We start from the raw sequence: 14302 nt of genomic DNA on the forward strand, positions 1-14302 counted from the left end.
CTGCTGTGTTCCCCCCCTCCCCCCTGCTACTAAAAAGGATCCTGCCCGATCGTTTGAATCCACAGGGAGAGAGCTGCCAGCACGAGTGAAAGAAGCCTCTTTTCTTGCTGCTTGTCTTTCCCCCGTGCTGCCTGCTGTGTTCCCCCCTCCCCCCTGCTACTAAAAAGGATCCTGCCCGATCGCTGAGAGAGCTGCCAGCACGGGGGAGACAAGCGGCAAGGAAAGAGGCTTCTTTCCCCCGTGCTGCCTGCTGTGTTCCCCCCTCCCCCCTGCTAGTAAGGAAAGAAGAAAAGAGGCTTCTTTCATTCAACGTGGCTGCTCTGTTGCCCTTTTCTCCATTTCAGTGCTAGGGCATCGAGGTTGCCCCACCCACCATCGCCCAGGTCCTCGCTTCTCCCAAACATTTCTTTGCCTACCTGATTTCCAGCTCCATCGCGTTTCTTGCCATCGTGTGCAGAGAAACAAAGTTTGTGGGACTAAAAAAAACTTCAATCAATTACAACTTGGGGAGGGGGAAGAGATCTTGCAAAGTTGGAATTGATTGATTGAAAGGAGTTTTTTTTAGTCCCACAAACTTTGTTTTCCTGTCCAAAACGGCAAGAAACACGATGGAAAAATGCTACGGAGGGGAAATTAAATAGGCAAAGAAATGCTTGGGAGAAGCGAGGACCTGGGCGATGGGGGGTGGGGCAGGCTCCATGGAGTGGTGCTGAAATGGAGAAAAGGGCAACAGAGCAGCCACCTTGAGGGGGGAAAAGCTGCTTTTCCTTATTTCCTTGCTACTTGTCTTTCCCTCATGCAGATTGGTCTCTTCCTCATTTCCCTTTGGATTGCAGGGACCAGGCAGGATCCTCTGTGCTAGCACGGGGGAAGGGGGAGGGGACAGAGCAGCCACCTTGAGGGGAAAAAGCTGCTTTTTCTTCTTTTCTTGCTGCTTTTCTTTTCCCTGTGCCAGCAGCTCCCTTCCTCATTTGTCTATTGACTGTAGTGCCCAGGATCCTCTTTAATAGAAGGGGAGAATTTAGCAACTGGACTCACACCTGCCATTGTAAAAAGGGCCCAATTTTTACACAGGAGAATGATAAGGGAAGGTTTTTTGACACAGGAGCACACTTGAGCATCCCCCCACCCCCACCCCAATCTCTGCCCGTTAGTGGCAGAGCAACTTCTCCCCTCACTGGGTGTTAGCCAAGGGGAAGCAGCCAGAGCAGGGAGTGGCGAGGAAGCCTTGTGCAATAATGCACGGTCCACACAGGTGAGCGGGGACATTACGTTATGTGGGTCGGCACTCGAGTTCGTGTGATAGCGCGCACGTATGTGCTTTTGGCACCCGAGGCGAAAAAGGTTCGCCATCACTGGACTAGTATGTCAAAAGAAGCTAGTCTCTTGTGTTTTCTTCTAAGATCCAAAGGAGAATGTTGCCAATAAGACAAGTTAAGAATTTCCTGTAAGGATTCTGCTTGGCAGAGTTGTATCCAAACAGATATTTTAACATTTCCCATGGGTGACCTCACACCACTTTGAGAAATCTATGTTTTGCTTTTGAAAGACATCTTTTCCTCAGTCAGGAAGACAATAATAGGCATCAGCAGAAGTGCTGTGTCAGTTGTGCCTCCATTAAGAGCCTCTTTATAGCATTGACAAATTCATTGAATTGGATTTCTGATCAATTCCTCTCTTCCTGTTGCTTCCTTTCTTCCATTATTTTATTTACTACTTTGTAATTATTATTATTTTTCTGAATGAGATTGGCATTGAGTGAGCCTTGTAATTATTTAATATGGCCTGCCAGAAGCTTTGAACAGACTGCATGAGGAGAAAGGAATTTCTTAAAGGATGTTGTTAAACTATTTTATGCACGTTGCATATTAATAATTTGTGTTGCATGTTAATAATTTGTCTTGCTTTTAATTTGATCATCCTATTTGTATGTATGCAAGTTACTAATTTCTGTTGCTTTTAATTTATTATGCTGTTAATTTGATCATCCTATTTGTATGTATGCATGTTAATAATTTCTGTTGCTTTTAATTTGTTATACTGTTAATTTGCTCATCCTACTTGGATGAAAAGGGAATATATAAATCAAATACATTAAACAATCAATCAATCACTTTTAAAAAATCCCAAAATAAATCATAGTACTTTCCATGGCGGCAGGGGGAAGGAGTTGACTAATTTCCAAACCAAACTAACTGAACTATCTCAAATGTTCTCCTTTAGACTCATTTCAATCAGAATGGGCAAGATGGACAGGAAACAGATTTAAAAATAAATAAAATGATAAAGAAACAAAATACTGAGTACAACAGTAAGATGCATCCCCCCTCCAAAAGAATTCAAACCCAAAATATGGCGTATTCTCTAGAGAGCTAAAAATAGGAAGTAGGTGGAGAGAGAACGGCAGAGGATTGTCAGTGTCACTGTTTTGCTTCCCTTCTTTATGAAACTCCTTGGCTACGTTACTATGCACCCTCCAGAGTAAATCTCACTAGATTCCCCCCCCCCCTGAGGTTTCTTTTCCATCCGTATGCTGCTTTCGTCGGCCTTGTGGGGTGGGGAGTGTTTATTCTCGCCCAGATTTCTTAACTGATAGGATGTATACCCTGCTCAGGGCTGCCCTGTTTAATTTGCATTGATCCACACTGCCGGTAACAACTACACACTTTGGACTAAGTCGGGGGCTGTACCTCCTGTCCTTTTGCGAGGTGCTTTGTAGTCCCAAAACTTTCTTGGGAATAGAAGGGGGAGTTACTTTGCGATTTATGAAAGAAGTGCTCCAGAGGGCAAGCAATCATCCCAGCGCATTCCTGCACCGATGTGGGCATTGCTGCTGGAATGGTGGCAGTGAGAATGGAGGGTGGCAATCGTCAGAGGCATATATGCTGAGCAGCTGCTAATGTCTCGTTGTCGCCATGCTGTATTTTCAGCTTGCTATTATGGCTGGGACGGTCTTGCTCGCCTACTACTTCGAGTGCACGGACACTTTCCAGGTGCATATTCAAGGCTTCTTCTGCCAAGACAGCAATTTGATGAAACCGTATCCAGGGACAGAGGATGAAAGCTTCATTTCGCCCCTTATCCTCTACTGTGTACTGGCTGCAACCCCAACAGCAATTGTAAGTAGATTGAATATTTATATATGTATATGTATTGTGTCACAACCCCTGGTATGCCCAAATATGGGAGGGAACACACTGCTTCCCTTTTCTGTCCTTCGGCTCACTCCAGGAGACCATCCAGTCAGAAAACCATATTTTTAATGTTGCCTTTGTTACATTTGTGTTGTATTTGTGCTGATAGTCTCCCTTTATTTATTTATCAGCACAAATACAACATATCTGTATGTGTGCGTGTGCATGTGCATGTGTGTGTGCGCGCGCGTGCATATTTAAAGATTCTTTATTGGATTGTTGATTGCTGACTTCCCAGGGAAGATATTCTATTCCTTTTCCAACTCATAATTTTTATCTAACTTTGTAAATGTCAGTGTAGTCATGAGGAGTCCAGCATAACCCCAAGGCATCTTTATTTATTTTTTTAACTGATAAGCTTTTGACAGACATTGGCATAATCCCTTTGAGTATTAATTATCCCGCTAATTAATTAATTATGTGTATGTGATTTCACGGGAAGACAAAACATCATGTTACATATTTCTCAGATGAAGTGCAATAGCTAAGTGTTTCTCACTGGGTAAACAGCTTCACACATTTAGATCAACCACAACCCTTTGATGTACATGATTGGTGTTGGGGTTTATCACCACGAGTTCTCGGGGAGTGTAGTAAATAAATAAACTATGCTTTTAGTAAAAGCAAAATGAGGCTCTTGCAAGGTGTGTGAAGTTTCACATGCTGAAGGCAAAACTGACTGCTTTAACAAATATTTCAGTGCTTATGAACGAATAAAAAAAAAGTCTTTTGCAAATCAAATGTCGGTTTCCTAACTCCAATATAATTACCATGCCAAATAATTGAAGGCTGTCATAAGTCCAAGAAAACTATTAATTAAGAGATAAATGCCAAAAACTGCCCAGATTGCTTTTTTTAATGGGAGACATTAGCTTCTTTGTGCTACAAAGTAAATAGATTCAGCCACCAGTTTAATTTAAAATGCTGCTTCAAATAAGCTTCTGAGAAATGTTTGTCTAGTTCCTTTTGTGCCACCCGGTTTGTTTTTCCTTCCCACCAGAATATGTGTTATACCTATTAGCAGTTTTTTTCCCTTACGTTCACTGCAAGAGAGATTCAACCGAAGAATAATGAGCAACATATATTAAGCACATCAACTAGATGAACATGTCCATATAGGGTAGGCTCAGCTTAGCTTCTTATTCAAATTCACAGGTCTTAATCCAGCATCCTTACAGGATGTGCACAGCTGTGTGCAATATAGTAAGAGTCAGCAGTGGGTTTCACATTTTGCTACTACAGGTTTGCCGCATATGCGCAAGCTCGCTTCGCGCACATGCTTCGTGGGCACAAGCGCCCCTTCCGCACATATCCCCGGCTTCCGTGCATGCACTTTGCTTGCGGCATACCACCAGTGCATGAACCCGGCCTAAAAAAACTTGCCTAAATAGGATGGCATAGAGCCGGGGTTGGTGGGGGTGGCCACCCCACCTGTGATTTCCGCTACCGGTTCTGGCGAACTGGCCCAAACCGACTGAATACCACCTCTGGTAAGAGTGCTACAGACATACCTTCTTCCACCAACATTTGTGGAAAAGTTTTTTTAATCTCATTTCCTTGTTTTCAAAGAAATGGTTTAAAATAAAATTGTCAAAAATTCAAGTGTCCAGGTTAAATATTCAGATCACATTTGCTAAATTGTTCAAAGGTAGGGAATATCTGTTGCAGGTATTGTAAAAGAATTTGAAAGCTAGAAGGGAAAAAGTATTGTGAGCTTTTAAAGGTGCATTTGTAGTCCCAAGTGTGTGTAGCCTTCTAAAAAGAGGGGATTTTTAAAAGGGAATAATCTGGAAAGGTATTTGAGGAGGGTTTACTTTTTATCCACATTCACCCACTGCATAAGGATGACCATTCATATATTCCATTTCATGGCAGGTAGCCCCTAACGGCTATTTAAAAAAAGATTAAATGCTTACTCTCTGAGATTGTTCCGTCAAACTGGTGGGCCGCGGGCCAAATGAGTCACACTCAGGCCACGCCCACCCCAGCTCCACATAAGAAAAAAATGTAGTGATATGTCACGTGACGGCAACATGACACCGCAAATTTGATACCTGTGCAGTAGAACCTTAGCTAATTAATGTTCCCCATCCTATGTAAATGCATTGGGATATATGTAGGATCCTTTAACACTGATGCTTAAACACACAGGCCCAGGAAATATAGCTAGCCTGTGTTTGGGGAAATAACAGTGGGCGGTCTTATCAGTTTTGTGCATAAATGCAGTGCATGGAATCAATCATCTGAATTCTTCTGTAAGACACAATATTTCATGCACCCAAAATGTAACTAACAAATTTCCATGCAGTGGAATTTCAATGTACAGTAAGTACAGAATGACCCATTTCAGGGATTTCTGATTTGCAGTCCAAATTTCTTCAACGGCGCTTAGATCATCACATATAGGAGTAATGAATGCCTTGCATGTAAATTCATTCACCCCTTCATTTTGAATATTTATTTGAAGTTCTTTGATTCAGGAAAAACATGCTCCCTTTACCTGCTAGTTTCCTGTCCAGTGGTTGAAGCCAAGTTAATAATGATAGAGCAGGATTTGAATTGATGGTGAAAGCCAAGGCATGCTTTTCTTTTGCTTTGTACTCCAGGACAATTGGATAGCATGAGGTTATTGTTATATATGACAGGCACTGTCAAAGTGGGTTATGCACACCTACAGGTGGTCCTTGACTTACAACAGTTCATTTAGTGACTGTTCAAAGTTACAACAGCACTGAAAAAAGTAACTAATGACCATTTTTCACTTATGACTGTTGCAGCGTCCTCCCAGTGACATGATTTACATTCAGATGCTTGACAACTGGTTCATATTTATGATGAGTATAGTGTCCTGGGGTCATCTGATCATCTTTTGTGATGTTCTGACAATGTGACTGGGGAAATCAGATTCACTTAACAACTGTGCTATTAACTTAACAAATGCAGTGATTGCACTTAACAACTGTGGCAAGTAAAGTCATAAAATGGGGCAAAACTCTGTTAACAAATTTCTCATGTAGCAACCTAAATTCTGGGCTCAATTCTGGTTGTAACTTGAGGGCTACCTGTATTACTTTTCTGACTGAGAGATAGACCAATGCTAGTGACTGGCCCAAAGTTATCTAGTGCTTTTCTGTGGCTGGAGATGGACTGGAATTTGGGTTCCCTTGATGCAGTACTATACCATAATTAATACACTATACTAGTCTCCTGGATAATGATACTTATCAACAGAAATTCTTAAGGTCACTGCTTCAGTTAAACTGGTAGATCGTTATATCTCTAGCAATACCAGCAGTAGCTGAGTTTCTTGAAAATAAATGCAAAGATTTCAAGGGGTGAAGAAAGCATCATGTGAGGGATGTGTCTTAGTTGCCAACTTATAATTTGTATATAATTAGGAAAGCTAAATTTGGTACTGTGGTTAAAATGTTGGACTAGAAAGTGGGACTAGTCTGCCCTTAGGCATGGAAGCTCACTAGGTGACTTTGCTAGCTCTTTCTCAGTCCAGGTGGTTTGTTGTGAGCAAAAATTGTAGGCAAGAGAGCTGTGTACACCTCTCATGAATGAAAGGCTAGATATAAACTAAATAAATAGTAACCAATAGAGTCTGAGGAAAGCAGCAGTTAGGAATTGATGGTGCACCTGATTGGAAGGAGGAGAGGTTGTTAGAAGAGAAGAGACAGCACAGAAGACAAGACTAGCTAAATGTAAGCATAGGTATTTATTTGGAAATGGTGTTTCTTTGGGACTTCCTGTTGTACAACTCTTTATATTATGATTATCATTATTATTATTATTATTATTATTATTATTATTATTAGTAGTAGTAGTAGTAGTAGTAGTAGTAGTATAATTATTATGACTATCATTATTATGTTGCTTTTCATGGACACTGATAGCTTCTGTACGAGAGACAAATTCCTTTTGTGTCTATTTACTTGGCCAAATAAAGTATTTTATTCTATCTTTTGGAAACTTTAGCAACAAATTACCCATCATCATCATTATATGTCTGGAAATCACATAAAAGTTGGTTGGGTGATGTCTTTTTCACACCTCCAGTTCAGCAGTGGGTTTCACATTTTGTGGCCACCGGTTCGCCCACGTGCTTCATGCCCAACCTTCCACACATGTGCTTTGCTCATGTGTGCGCCTTCGCGCATGCGCCTGGCCTCAAAAATATGCCTAAATAGGATGGCATAGAGCCGGGGCGGGTGGGCGGACCCACCCGCGATTTCCGCTACCGGTTCGAGTAAACCAGTCCGAACCGGCTGAATACTACCTCTGCTCCAGTTGGAGGTAGCCCAAATGGGAGAATTCTGTTTCTGTGTCCGCCTCAAAGGTACTCTAGCTGTGGTTGATTTTCTTCTTGGTGGGAAGAGGTCATGGGTCCCAGATTTTTGATGTATTCTGTATGTTAGGCCAGTGGCCCTCAACCTTTTGGGCACCAGGAACCGGTTCTGTGGAGAGAGGCTTACCCATGGACCAGAAAAGGCGTGGTTTTGCGTTCTGCCTGCATCCTGCGGATGGGGCTTTGCTTGTTTGTGCAGCCCCGTTTTTAGCATGGGGGTTGGGGGCATATGTGTTAATGCATTTACGGTAACTTGGTTCAAAATGTTTTGCCTATGATGCACCATTCTGTCCAATTTAAAGTTACAGGATTCAGAATTTTAGTAATATATAGAAGATAACCTTTGGAGAATTAAAAACTCAGTCTGTTGCTTCAGATGTAAGCTAGTGAATTGTAGTAAGTGGTTAATTAATCTCTTTATCCAGAGGTAGTCATTCAGAATTGATGAAAACTCAATTTATCTGACTTCTGTAATACTCCCACCAGTTGTCCGCTATCAGTGTTCTGTTCTCTGCTCTCATAGAGTTATATTACAATAGTAGAGGGGTGGGTTGGATTAACATCCCTCTCCAGAGAGTAGTTTCTGCTTATCAAAGGGAGTTCAGCAGTGACCAATGTATTTGTCTTTGTGATTCTCAGCATTCCCCCTTCTGCTTCTCTTTTACAGATTTTTATTGGAGAGATATCTATGTATTTCATCAAGTCCACCAGAGAAAGCTTAATTATCCAGGAGAAAACCATTTTGACAGGGGAATGCTGTTATCTGAATCCATTACTTCGGAGAATCATCCGATTTATAGGTAAGGATAATTAACACATTTTCAGAATAAAATATGCCGAACAATTTCATATATTTTTATGCACTATGATCACATGTAAGAATTCCCCAGGAGGGAGGGTGTGTGTGGGTGAGAGAGGGAGGGAGGGAGGGAGGAAGGGAAAGAGAGGGAGAGGGAGGGAGGGAGAATTTACTAGCTCCAAGGTTTTGAAAGTCTTTCTTTAGGCAGGAAGCTTGGGGGGGGGGCATTTTTGTGGCACAATATTTCACACCTAACAAATCACATTTCATAAAACTTGGTGATATAGAAGGCCTTGTACAGTTTGATTGATAGCCAGAGACAGATTTTCTCAAAGGGCTTGTGACAAAAGAAAGGCAAAACTATTTTCTTCTTTTTCCATTCACAACTAAGAAATCGATTTTATTATGGGAGGCCAACTACTGACCTGCCATTCTGATGACTTTTGGCTTGCAACCATCATTTTTATTTCCCATTAGTTTCCCGTAGCAGTCGTGATTTTCAGTGGCTTTTGAAATAGAATTCCCAGCTAGAGGCAGCCTCGAAAAACGGATTATAAAAATAAAATAGTGGTTTTCTTCCAAAAGTTGCATGAAGAGATGAAATACAGGTAGTCTTCAACCTAGGACCATAATTGAGCTGAAAATTTCTGTTGATAATTTGTTAAGTGAATGTTGCCCCATTTTACGACTTTTTTTTGCCACAGTTGTTAAGTGAATCACAGTAGTTGCTAAGTTAACAACATGGTTGTTAAGTGAATCTGGTTTCTCCATTGGTTTGGCTTTTCAGAAGGTCGTAAAAGATGATCTTGGGACACTGCAACATCATAAATATGAATCAATTACCAAGTGTATGGATTTTGATCACATGACCACGGGGACACTGCAACAGTTATAAGTGTCAAAAAAAATCATGTCACTTTTTTCAGTGACATAACTTTGAACAGACACTAAATGAACTGTTATAAGTCGAGGACTACCTGTATAAGAGCAGTTAACACAGCTGCACGCTCTTGCTAGGGAACAGGGGCAGGGCTCTGGGAGAGGAGGAGGAGCCAGGAAGGTCCAGCTTTCATGTGCTTCCAGTGAAAAATATATTCTGATTCAGCTGAAATCTTAATTCTGTGAAAGAATTGGGAGAAATTTGGATCTAGGCAGCAAATCAAGTTCTTTTACTATTTCAATAGGACTCTGACTCCTCTCAATTCATTAGGATTATTCCCTGTGTTCTCATGAGCAAAACAAAATAATTACGTACTTTCTATTCTGGCTGAACTATGTCCAAGGAATTGGGCTTAGCACATTTCACGCACTCTGTGCTTCACATGCATTATCTAAATTGTATTAGCAACTTAGTAGCGTTATCCCTATCTTGCTGGAGGAAACTGAGTTGTAGAATTAGTGTCTTATTAGGGGCTTCCTTGTGTGTATCCATTTTAAATGAAAATAGAACTTAAGATTTCCTGCCTCACAGGTAGCTTGCTTCTTTCCCGAATAAAGTAATCGAAATAGAAAGACATCACTTGCAAGAAATAAAAACAACAACCCATATTTAAATGATTTATAAATATGTATTTTGAGCAATCTCTATTGCATTGATAAGAGGTAAAGAGTCTATTAGAACAGGGTTCACCAACCTTTCAGACATCAGGGACCATTAAATTCATAATTTTAAATCCCTCGGACCACTAATATGATTTTTTAAAAAAAGATAAAATAGTATTTAGTGCAATATAAAAAATGCAAATAATTTTTCTGTGGACCACCAAAATTTTCTTACAGACCCACTGGTTGGCGACCACTGCATTAGAAAATCTAGGAAGTGCTTTCACTGTGCTGCTAAAATCTAAACTAATCAAACAATCTCACCTGCAGGACTTCTGATAAAAGCACTTCTGCTATGCATGTATGGCTAAATGTTTTATTATTGGCCGATATGCTTTTCAGCAGCTTCAGCTTTCTATTAGTCTTCATCCCAAAAAAATTCTCTTCCTGCCTTCTTTAATTTCTTGTAGTTAGAGGGTTCGATAGGCTGGGCTAAATGTGAAAGTGGCTTCAGTTTAGATGGCTTTCATCTGTATATAAGCTTCTGCAATATGTAACTCCTTAAATGGAAAACACTTTCTTTACGTGGATCGTTATTTTAGAGGCAGAATCCCCCGATAATGAAGATTTAAAAATAAAGCATCTGATGTAATTAAAGAAGATTATTTCTCATATGAGGTGTATTCATTATTACTCTTAATATGAGAATACAAAACAAAATTTGAAGAGGCTCAGGTCAGTGATCATGAATTGTTAAGTCTAGTCGCACCTGCTTAGACGTTGGATGAGAAACCACAAGAGCTATGAGAAAAAAATCAAAAGAAACCACTTACATTTTGTTGCCAAAGAAAACTACATGGTCATATCAAGGTAATCTCCAGGAACTCAACTTGATACCATGGACCTATTCCTGTACTATTAAATAATAAATAAACCAACACCTCTAAAACTCCAGATATTGTTGAATGCCAGTTCTTATGAGTAGCAGCTAGCATGACCTCTATTTAGGAAGTAAACTACTTGTGGCCACCTTGTGTCATTCTTTCAGAGATATTTCTTTACCTAAACAGGAGCAGAATGACCACGGATTGGCAAAAAAATTGGAATGGGAGCTTCTGACTTCTCCTTTGACAATGCTTATGAAAAGCTGGGAAGAAGTATCAGAAATCACTCCTCCTCCTCCTTGGCTGACCTGAGGAACTGTCTATTATATTTATAATAACTGTCTGTTATTATACAAAATAATGCATATACCCACATATATGGGATATTTCTGCAATCTCTTAACTGTGGCAAAGTCTACCTGTTAAACTGGGATTGTTTACTGACAAAAGGTTTTACTGAGAAAATAATGAAAATGTTTTCCAATTTTCCAGTAGAGAAATGGAGATTGTATAAACTTTCCATCCAAAAACACTTATCCATGCTTCATTTAATCATAGCGTATTCAGCTATCCTACTGTTCTGAATTTTCATTAGATCCTAACCATTTCCCTGCCCTCATTAGTACAATTCTGAATTGACTACTCGAAGAAGACTCGCTTCATCTCTCTCTTCATTTTCCTCTACGTACATATCCATATTATGTTTCATAATATGGTTCAGAACATTAATAAAAGCTGGGTTCTCATTTTTTTATATGTGCTAGGCAGTCGGTGCACTTAATTTGAACAAAAGATATATTTGAACCAGCCCAACACTAGCATAAAATAACATTAGGCAACTTTGAACTTGGAAGGGCTCAAGTACATTCGAATGTCTCTGTGTCTACATAATTTTTGCAGCCTCCACATTTGGTTTAATTGCATTTATCCTTATTTTTAAATCTCAAGAGATTTGATTGCAGATCTTCATCATACATAATTTGGACGTGACCTTCAGCTTTTTTTCTTCCTAGTTCTGTTGCAAATTTTCCTTCCCCCCGTTTTTTTTTTCCAGGCGGGGGAAAGAAGCTGTTATTTTTCTTCCATGTGTATCGTGTTTCAGTTCTGAATAGTAATTCCACTTTTCTTGTTCTTTTACTTTTTTCTTCTCCCAGGAGTATTTGCATTTGGTCTTTTTGCTACCGACATATTTGTAAATGCTGGCCAGGTAGTGACGGGCAACTTGGCACCCTATTTCTTGACTGTGTGTAAACCCAACTACACTGGGAGTGACTGCCGAGCGCATCACCAGTTTGTTAACAATGGGAATATCTGCACTGGCGACCAAGACGTGATTGAGAAGGCAAGGAGATCTTTTCCATCCAAACATGCTGCTTTAAGCATATATTCAGCCTTATACGCTACAGTAAGTACATAAAGAGGTTCTATTTTTACCTGTTCTGTGTGCTTCACTTATCATTTCTGACTGCTTTAACGCCTTCTCATTTCTCTTAAGGCCTAAATGCAGAATGGGCCCCCTTCAGTGGACCAGAGGAGCCGCCAACAGTGAGTCTTGTGAGACCATTCTGGGAGGAGTTTGATTCTGTTGCCCCCGAGGATTTGGATAGGTTGCGTGGATGGCTGCGACCGACCACATGTTTAATGGACCCGTGTCCCTCCTGGTTGGTACTGGCATCCTGGGAAGTGACACGAGGCTGGCTACTGGGCTTGGTGAACGCCTCGTTGAGCGAGGGGTCCTTGCCTGCCGCCTTGAAAGAGGCGGTGGTGAGGCCCTTACTCAAGAGGCCTTCCCTTGACCCGATGGAGCTAGCTAATTATCGTCCAGTCTCCAACCTTCCCTTTTTGGCGAAGGTTGTAGAGAATGTGGTGGCACAGCAGTTTCCACGACACCTTGAGGAATCCGAATATCTAGACCCACGCCAGTCCGGCTTCCGGCCCGGACACAGCACGGAGACGGCCTTGGTCGCGTTGGTCGATGATCTCTGGAGGGCCAGAGATAGGGGTTGTTCCTCTATCCGGGTCCTATTAGATCTCTCGGCGGCTTTTGATACCATCGACCATGGTATCCTATTGCGCCGGCTGGGGGGGATGGGAGTTGGAGGCACCGTTCTGCGGTGGTTCGGCTCCTACCTCTCTGACCGGACGTAATGTGTGTTGGCAGGGGGGCAGAGGTCGACCCTGAGGTCACTCACTTGTGGGGTGCCTCAGGGGTCGGTCCTCTCGCCCCTCCTGTTCAATGCATATGTGAAGCCGCTGGGGGAGATCATCCGTGGTTTTGGGGTGGAGTATCATCTGTACGCTGATGATACGCAGCTGTACATTTCCACCCCAGACCACCCCAACGAGGCTGTCGAGGTGATGACCCGGTGTTTGGAAGCCATCGGGGTCTGGATGGGGGACAACAGACTCAAGCTCAACCCCTCCAAGACCGAGTGGCTGTGGCTACCGGCACCCCGGTTCAGTCAGTTGATTCCATCACTGACCATAGGGGGCGAGCAATTGCCCCCTGTGGAGCGGGCGCGCAATTTGGGCGTCCTCCTAGATGCCCGGCTGTCAATGGATGACCATGTGGCAGCCGTGGCAAGGGGGGCGTTCCACCAGGTTCGCCTAGTGCGCCAATTGCGCCCCCTACTGGACCGGGATGCCCTACGCACGGTCACTCATGCACTGGTGACGTCTCGGCTGGACTACTGCAATGCCCTCTACATGGGGCTTCCCTTGGGACGCGCTCGAAGACTGCAGCTAGTCCAGAACACAGCCGCGCGGGCTATTATGGGGAGTACTAGGTACTCCCATGTAACACCGCTCCTGCGCGAGCTGCACTGGCTGCCTGTGGTCTTTCGAGTGCGTTTCAAGGTGTTAATTACCATCTTTAAAGCGCTCCATGGCTCAGGACCTAGGTACTTGCGGGATCGCATCCTACCACACACTTCCCTGCGACCGATTCGCTCTCACAGGGAAGGACTCCTCCGGATGCCGTCCACTAAGCAATGCCAACGGGCGGCACCTAGGAGTAGAGCCTTCTCTGTGATGGGCCCAACCCTCTGGAATGACCTCCCCCCCGATATCAGAACCACCACCGACTTCCGCTCCTTTCGACAAAAACTGAAGACTCACCTGTTCCGTTTAGCCGGCCTGGCCCATTTATAGTTTTATTCTACCTCCTGGCAGATATTTTAATTGGGTATTTTTAGGGTATTTAAATATTGCTTTTAACTACTTTACTTCAGATATGTACAGTTTCTTATTGCCTCCTCTTTGTGTTTGTATTTTCTATTTATTGATGTGTTTTTATTTGACTGTACACCGCCCTGAGTCCCTTTGGGGAGAGGGGGCGGTATAAAAAATCTAAATAAAAGTAAAGTAAAGTAAAGAATCACAGAGATCTGCCATGCCAGTCTTTTTGGACTGCACCATATCACAATCATACAGTTAGTTCTCAACATACAACAATTCAATGGCACTGGGAAAAAAAAGTGGCTTATGACCACTTTTTCACATTTACGACTGTTGCAGCATCCCCATGCATCTT

At 42.2% G+C, this 14302-nt stretch overlaps 1 protein-coding gene across 3 annotated transcripts in view; it reads left to right on the forward strand.

The window, feature by feature from the left end:
- PLPPR1 (phospholipid phosphatase related 1) overlaps window positions 1–14302 on the forward strand; it is a 164849-nt gene that overhangs the window by 136362 nt on the left and 14185 nt on the right. For all 3 annotated transcript variants that reach the window (XM_081940753.1, XM_081940752.1, XM_081940754.1), the window contains 3 exons: window positions 2931–3119; window positions 8213–8345; window positions 11925–12175. In XM_081940753.1, coding sequence (XP_081796879.1) covers window positions 2931–3119; window positions 8213–8345; window positions 11925–12175 — 573 coding nt within the window. The remainder of the gene's footprint in view (window positions 1–2930; window positions 3120–8212; window positions 8346–11924; window positions 12176–14302) is intronic.

The sequence above is a fragment of the Natrix helvetica genome (genome assembly GCF_964273705.1).
Source record: "Natrix helvetica genome assembly, chromosome: 2".
In the NCBI taxonomy this organism is placed as follows: domain Eukaryota; kingdom Metazoa; phylum Chordata; class Lepidosauria; order Squamata; family Natricidae; genus Natrix; species Natrix helvetica.